The sequence below is a fragment of the Myotis brandtii genome, unplaced genomic scaffold (genome assembly GCF_000412655.1).
Source record: "Myotis brandtii unplaced genomic scaffold, ASM41265v1 scaffold373, whole genome shotgun sequence".
In the NCBI taxonomy this organism is placed as follows: domain Eukaryota; kingdom Metazoa; phylum Chordata; class Mammalia; order Chiroptera; family Vespertilionidae; genus Myotis; species Myotis brandtii.
The window spans coordinates 727433-735736 of NW_005364339.1; the positions used below are offsets into that span (position 1 = coordinate 727433).

The 8304-nt window shown below is 39.0% G+C and overlaps 1 protein-coding gene across 2 annotated transcripts in view; it reads left to right on the forward strand.

The window, feature by feature from the left end:
• PLSCR4 (phospholipid scramblase 4) overlaps positions 1-4666 on the forward strand; it is a 50102-nt gene extending 45436 nt beyond the window's left edge. For both annotated transcript variants that reach the window (XM_005872254.2, XM_014544610.1), the window contains 3 exons: positions 326-487; positions 1659-1817; positions 4075-4666. In XM_005872254.2, the coding sequence (XP_005872316.1) occupies positions 326-487; positions 1659-1817; positions 4075-4119 (366 nt within the window). In that variant the 3' untranslated portion in view covers positions 4120-4666. The remainder of the gene's footprint in view (positions 1-325; positions 488-1658; positions 1818-4074) is intronic.
• The last annotated feature ends 3638 nt before the right edge of the window (positions 4667-8304 follow it).

Here is an 8304-nt window from a genome sequence, read left to right on the forward strand (position 1 = left end):
GCTGGCTGAAGCCCGGCTGAATGAAAGCCGGTTTCTGGGGTTTTGTTTAGCTTCTTATTTGCAACATAGTACATAGTTGCTTAGAGTTGCAGCTGAGAGTCCGGCAGCGGCAGGCGGGGAATGTTGGAGTTCACCATCACTGGAGCAAGCGAGCCTCCCTGCTCGCTTCAGTGCATGGCTGCCAGCCGCCATCTTGGCTGACAGTTAATTTGCATAAGGATATGTGCTGATTAGAATGGGAAGGGTAGTGGTCGTACGCTAATTAGCATGTTTCTCTTTTATTAGTGTAGATAACATCCTCCCCTCTGTCGTGCTTCACTTGCAGCTAGAGGTGCAGTGTCCTCCTGGCATCACCATTGGCTTTGTTATGGACCACTGGAACCTGTGCCGGGCAGTGTACAGCATCCAAAATGAGAAGAAAGAAAATGTGCTGAGCGTTCGTGGGCCATGCTCAACCTATGGCTGTGGCTCAGATTCTGTGTTTGAGGTAAACAAATATAAAAATAATGTTTCTTCTATTTTTTCTGCGTGTACTAACACACTTCAGAATGATTTGGTTTAGATCATTTTTCATGTGAATCAATAAATTAGTATGAGGAGTTAACTGGTTGACATTATGTGATTTTCAAATTATTGTTACTGGATTGCTTAATGTTTTCTAAAATGTAAGATCTTTTAAAAATGATTTTAGTGTTTTGTAAAGATAAGAGAAACCATTAAAACATTAATCCTGAGAGTAAGTAGCCTGACATACATCTATTTAATTCTTGGTTGTATTTAATTAACTGTTTTTTACCAAAGATTTCCAGGATCAGAAAATATGTCCTGAGGAATGAAAGTGCCCACCTTCTCACAGAACCTGTGGCCCCCGAGGCTATGCACGTTGCTTATTTGCAGAATAGAAGTTTGTGTCCTCAGGAAATAGGACAATGTTGATAACATAGATAAAACTCATAGCTATAACATTTTCTCAGGAAAAAGAAAAATCCTTTTGTTTTGCCTTTATGGATACAAAATGATTGCATATAATCCTGTGAATCTGACAAAGGAGATGCCTAGAAATATTTCATGAGCTTCTAGGAATCCTTTCTGAATGCCTTGTAATTCAGCAAGGCTCATCATCTAAAATTGCTCCTTCTAGTATTGCCCATGACACTCAATAAACTTCCCTTAGTTCTCAGTTTACTTTACCATGTCATCAAGCATTGTTTATTTTTTAAAAGACCATGTGGAGAAATAGAAAATATAGATAAGCTAGATTTCAGGGTCAGGCTGTGTGGGATCATTCAGATCACTGAAAGTCAGTGTCTGACTGTTTTCCCTCTGGCAAGTGCCAGTGTTCCCCTTATAGAAGCTGAAGTCCTTTGGGATCCTGGCATAATTTAAGAAGATTGATTTGTTTGGCACACATGAGTTTAAGTGTTTATATGGAGTTTGTGAAGTGCACAGAACCATGCCTCATGTGTTTCCCTAGACTAGAAGAAATTCCTTTCTAATCCCTAATTCCCACCCTTTGCTATATGGAGAAGAACTTCAAAAAAATCAGTTCAAGTCATACCTCCCTAATAACTCATTTGAAGATGAAGAAAGAGCATTGACCTGAGAAGTATAAGATATACAGTATTAGTTACCCTAAAGTCTAATTCTTATCTTCCTAGGTCAAAGCCATCAATGGTATCTCTAATATCGGCAGTATTATTAGAAAGTGGAATGGTTTAATGTCAGCCATGGGCAATGCTGACCACTTTGACATTCACTTCCCATTAGACCTGGATGTGAAGATGAAAGCTATGATTTTTGGAGCTTGCTTCCTCATTGTAAGTCTTTTGCTTTTGAGTTATCTTGAGAGAATTATTATTTCTGATAAGAAGCAGTGTAGTAGAAAGGCAGTAGCTTTGAAACTAGACCAAGTTCTGTCTCTACCACTTATTAGTTACACTAGAGGCCTGTTGCAGGAAGATTCCTGCAAGAATAGGGCTTCCTCGGGCCTATTCCTGCAAGAATAGGGCTTCCTGAGACCTTAGCGAAGCAGAGAAGGGAGCGAAGCCCACCAAGGCGGGCTTCGCTCCCTTCTCCGCTGCCTCGCTCCTTCCCTTCGCCGCTTTGCCCTCGGCTCCCTCCCGTCTCCACCGCTTTGCTCCCTCCCTTCTCCGCTGCCTCGGCTCCCTCCCTTCTCCGATGCCTCACTCCCTTCCTTCTCCACTGCCTCGCTTCCTCCCTTCTCCGCTGCCTCGCTCCCTTCCTTCTCCGCTGCCTCGCTTCCTCCCTTCTCCGCTGCCTCGCTCCGTTCCTTTTCCACTGCCTCGCTTCCTCCTGTGTCCACCGCCTCAGCTCCCTCCCTTCTCCACCACTTCGCTCCCTCTCATGTCCGCTACCTCAGCTCTGCTCCTATCTCTGCTACCTCCTATCCGTTCCCTTCTCTGCCTCTTGGCTCCCTTCTGCAGTGCTTGGCTTCCTTCTACACTCTCTTCAGTCTTCGCTAGGCACCTGTGTATGCAAATTAACCGCCATCTTTGTTGGGTTAATTTGCATACTCTTCTGATTGGCTGGTGGGTGTAGTGAAGGTACAGTCAATTAGCATCTTTGTCTTTTATTAGTGTAGATGTTTTGTAATGTGTTTACACTTGCAAGCCTCAGTCTCCTTGTCTATAAAATGAATATAAAAATACTTCTATTTTCAAGGTTATAAATGTTAACTACCATATGAATAAAAGGGCAAGAGAGTGCTTGGAAGGTATTAGGCATCCAGTGGGATCATCATTGCATGTTATTAATTATTTTTATTACTTAAAAAAAAACCTATCTGCCCTAGCCAGTTTCTCTCAGTGAATAGAGCATCAGCCTGGGGACTAAAGGGTCCCAGGTTCGATTCTGGTCAAGGGCACATGCCCAGGTTGCAGGCTAGATCCCAAGTGTGGGGCGTGCAGGAGGCAGCTGATCAATGATTCTCTCTCATCATTGATATTTCTATCTCTCTCTCCCTCTCCCTTTCTCACTGAAATCAATTATATATATTAGAGGCCCGATGCACAAAATTTGTGCAAGAGTAGGCCTTCCTTCCCTCGGATGCCAGCACTGGCTTCCCTCTGGCACCCGGAACCCAGGCTCCTCTTGGAACCCCAGCTTCCTCCAGAAGGTCGTACAGAATGACACTTTTATTATTATAGATAGACGAGTGGCCTGGTGCATGAAATTCGTGCACGGGGGTGGGGTGTCCCTCAGCCCGGCCTGCATCCTCTTCAATCTGGGACCCCTTGGGGGATGTCCAACTCACAATCCAGGACCACTGGCTCCTAACTGCTCACCTGCCTGCCTACCTGATTGCCCCTAACGATTCTGCCTGCCGGCCTGCTTGCCCCCAACTGCCCCCCCTGCCGGCCTGCTCAACCCCAACTGCCCCCACACTGGCCTGATCACCCCCAACTGCCCTCCCCTCCTGGCCTGATCACCCCTAACCGCCTCTGCCTCAGCCCCGCCACCATGGCTTTGTCCGGAAGGTCTCCTGGTCTAATTAGCATATTATCCTTTTATTAGTATAGATATTTTTTAAAGCCTATCCTGTGACTTCTTAACGAAATAAAATAACTCTAAAGCTGATGTCCTTTTTCTCCACCTCACTGTCTCTCTGTCAGTGTACTACTTGGTGTTACACTGTCCTTAGATGTATTAGGTGCAGTCCCCTTGCTGTATTTCTGACTAATTAGTGGTTAATAGTCATAAGTAAAGCATAGAAATAAAATTGATAATATTTACCCAAAATATCTCACTAATATATTGCATTTGGTATATTTAGCATATTTAATATTGATTATCAAGTTTTTTTCCTTTAACAATAAAAATTTAATTAGTATTCCAAATGGAGAACATATTGGCTAACAACAGTTTTAAGTATGTAATTGCTGCTCTTTATATTAAGTCCTCTTTATAAAGATTTATCAGATTTCTTAACTGGTCTGGGAAGATTGCCAGATAAATTATAAAGGATAATGTTTTATGCATTACATCAAATTATTTATGTATTTATATACATAGTGCTCTCTCTCCCTCTCTCTCTCTCTCTTTTTCCAATTTCAGGACTTCATGTATTTTGAAAGATCACCACAACATTCATCAAGATAGATGGACAAAGAAAATCAGCAGTTATGGTTTTTTAAAAGTTAGAAAAGTTGGATTGGGCTTACAGTCAATCCTCAATTATTTGCCTGCTTTTGAAGATTACTTTTATTTCATGTTAGCTCTGACAGGCAGCCTGAGAGTGTAAGAACACAGTCTAATGTGCATTTCAGTTGAGAATCTGTCTCGTTGTCTACTTGTTAAACTAGGAGTTCATCCTGAAAAAGCTTTGACTCATTAACCCAGTAAATGTAGATATGATGAGCTGGAAGACACTTTAATATAAGATAGGGGAAAATGAATCCCAGAGTTCTCACATTAATAGCTAATGTTCATCAACATATCCTCTCACCAATGACAAATTTGACTCGAGATGAAAAGAACAATATTCTTCATCTTTAAAAACAAAAGGAAGGCAGGCAGAAGTATTCTATTTTATTGTACAAGGAACATTTTACCTGTGCACATGTATCAATGCCTCATTTTGCAAAATTTATAAAAGTTTCAATGGAAAACTTGATTTCATTATCAAATAAAACTTTTTTTATCATAATGTTTATGTTTTCCATGCCTGTCCCCTTGTTCATGGACAGTCAAGAACTGCCTTATACCACATGTACCAGTTAATAATGGACATTTTTTTCACTAGATGGAGTTACACATATGTTGATATATATATGCGATTTGATATGTATGCTATTTTGTTGTATTGACAGCAAGCTTCAAAACTTCATATGTCAAATTTGCTGAAGGTGTTAACATAGATATTTTTATGCTTAAAAATGTCATATTTTGTGCCCCAAAAACAGCATTTATGGGAAGTTTTAATTCATTACTTTATTTTGAAGAAAAGTGCTGCTGAAAGTTATTGTATACTTTGGGAAGCTTATAGTGAACATGCTCCATCTCAAGATACTTGTGAATGCTGGTTTAAATGCTTTAAAAGTGATGATTTCGATGTGAAAGACAAAGAACATCCAGGTCAACCGAAAAAGTTTGAAGACCAACAATTACAAGCATTATTGGATGAAGATGCATGTCAAACTCAAAAATAACTTGCAGAAAGATTAAAAGTTGCTCAGCAAACAATTTCCGATCATTTACAAGCAATGGGAAAGATTTTAAAGGAAGGAAAATAGGTGCCACATCAACTGAACAAAAGACAAATGGAAAATTGAAAAGTCATCAGTAAAATGTTGCTTCAACGGCATGAAAGAAAGTCTTTTTTGCGTTGAATTGTGACTGGTGATGAAAAGTGGATTTATTTTGAGAATCCCAAATGCACAAAATCATGGGTTGACCCTGGTCAACCATCAACATCGACTGCAAGGCCAAATCACTTCAGAAAGAAGACAATGCTCTGTGTTTGGTGGGATTGGGAAGGTGTGGTGTATTATGAGCTTCTAAAACCAGGTGAAACCATTAATACTGATCACTACCGACAACAATTAATCAATTTGAACCACACTTTGAATGTGAAACGACCAGAATGGGCCAGAAGACACGGCTAAGTAATTTTGCTTCATGATGATGCAGCATCACACACTTCAAAACCAGTTAAAGACACATTAAAAGATCTTGCCTGGGAAGTATTAACCCACCAGACCTCCCTCCTTCAGATTACCAACAAGAAAAGTTCTATTGGGACAGTATCCACAAATTACCTGAAAGATGGGGGAAGTGTGTAGCTAGTGATGGACATTACTTTGAATAAAGCACTTTTGATGTTTCTCTGAAATTACCATGTTTTCTTTGATTACAAAATTCGCTATTATTAACCGGTACACCTGGTATATGAAGACAAGGTCAGACTATCAGGAAAAAAGGTGACCAGGACCACAGCCACTCTAGATCTCTTAGCAATTTAGAGACATTGGTGCCCTTATAAAAAGCTTGCATTTAATACATTTAACCTCTTTTGGTCACAGATGCCTTATATATAAAATATTCTCAGCCAAATCTCTAAGATTGCCTGTTGAACCTTTGTATCTCCTTTGATGTAAAAAAGAGGAGATCCCTGATAAAAAATGTGCTGTTTGTATGGCAAGAGTTGGAGTGTTGTTTTCAAATTTTAAAATGTGACAATCTGAGTAGCACTTTGTAAAAGCAAGAACTATAAATTTTGACACTGCTTACTATTGCTTTGCTGCTTTTTAAGTAATAGATAAATTTGTATCTATGCAAAGATAATAAAACAATAAACTTTCTACAGATTTTATAGGATGAGTACAGATTATATAAGATCAATTTAGTTAAAGTATAAATTGTACTTGTTTGTATTAACTAATTAACAACATACTATGTCAATGACTACACTGTGACAAATCCGCTTGCTTTTATTGCACTTTAGCAGCCTATCTGGACATGGACTGTGTGTCTTTTTAACACAACCAGTACATTGAATGGAACGTGTTCTTCTGCTTCTTATTAAAAAAAATAATAATAAGCTGAGTGCTCTTAGGTTTGGTTATTCTGAGATGAGGGCCTTTACCCACATTTCTTATTGAAGTGAAAGAAAGTTGCCTCAGTTTTTAATTATATTAATCTTTTCTTGGCAAAAATTGTCTACTCAGTTTCTTGTAATGTTCATTTTTATGCATGACTGCTAGCTTTAAAAAAACGGAAAAACTGCTGCTTTCTAAAATACTAATCACCTTGTATTTGAAAATGTAGTTGTACTCTTACACATATATATTATTCCTTATAATAATGTCTAACATTTTCTATAGAAAATAAAATTGTATTCAGAAAATTTATATAAACTTTCATTTTTATTTGCTTATACCTCATTTCAGGACCTGCTGTATAATACTAAAAAAAAAAAATTATTTTTATCATATGACATTTTAAATTTTTGTTCAAAGTTTTTGTGGTATTAACTTGTATCTTACAGTTATTATAATTCCTCTTTCTTTAAGGAAGAATGTCATATTTTATATTACAGTTCATATTTTTATGAATTAATTACCCCAATGTGATGGTATTTGGGGGTAGGCACTTTGGGGGAGGAATAGGCCAGCACCTTGATCTTGGGCTTACTAGCCTCCAGAACTGTGAGAAATAAAAGTTTGTTGTTTAAGCCACCAGTCTATAGTATTTTTGTAACAGCATCCCAAATGGATTAAGATAGGAGTTTGGTACTGAGAAGGGAGGTGCTGCTATAAAAAATACCCACAGGAAGATGATACGTGGTAGAAAGTTTTATTTGCATGGAATTATATCCTTTGATTTTCAAAGTCCCATTTCCTTTAAATCAAATCTGGAAAACGTGCAGCTGGGGATTCAGCAGAGCTAAAAGTAAAGCCAGTTTCCAGAGTTTCCATTCTGTAGTGGAGTTGAGTCCAGCAGGGCATCAGACTAATTTTAGTTCATCGGTTTCTTATATGTGGGGTCCATATGGCTGTGGGCCATGTGGGTGAATGCAGGGGAGCACACCACCTACAACAAGAAAGCCAGGAGCACAAGAGGGCCAATAGAGGGAATTCCCTTTCTTTAGGAGCTTATGTATCTCAGATTTCCCACCCTTGCAGTGGCCAAGCCTATTCTGGCCAATGACCTGCTCCCACGTGTGACTGACAGATAATCACCTTTCCTTCATCATTTAGACCTTACTGGGCATGCATCTATTCTTCCTTTGTCCAGTCCCTTCCCCTGGGATCTGTGGCAAACAGACCTGTAAAGTGTCAAACGCTTTCTAGCACAAATGGCATGCCTATATTATCTGGCCTTTGCTCCTTTTCTGTTATTTAATTAATAACTGAGTTAATTACAATGGTGTCAATTTTACCCTCCTCTCCACTATTTCCCCTTATCAATAATTATTTTATTGAGCATCCATTAATTCATTGCTGAACTATTTTTGAAGACAGAGGGAAATGCAAAGGTAAAAAATACATAGCTGCTATTCTCAGGGATTCTCAGGCTAATGAATGAGACAGACTTTTAAACAAACAAAAAATACACATCTTTGAAGACCACAATGGACATGTGTATTCAATGGGATATTGACACATTCAATAGAGGCCATGGTCACTAGCACCATCTCATGTGCTGTATAATATATTTCTGTCCTATTTAATCACATTCTAGGCCCAGGTAAACCTCCAGGCACTACTGAAGGGGAATAAGATACATTTTTCAGTCTTGTCTGAAAGCTGAATGCATAGTAAATACAATTGGAGGGTCAATTTA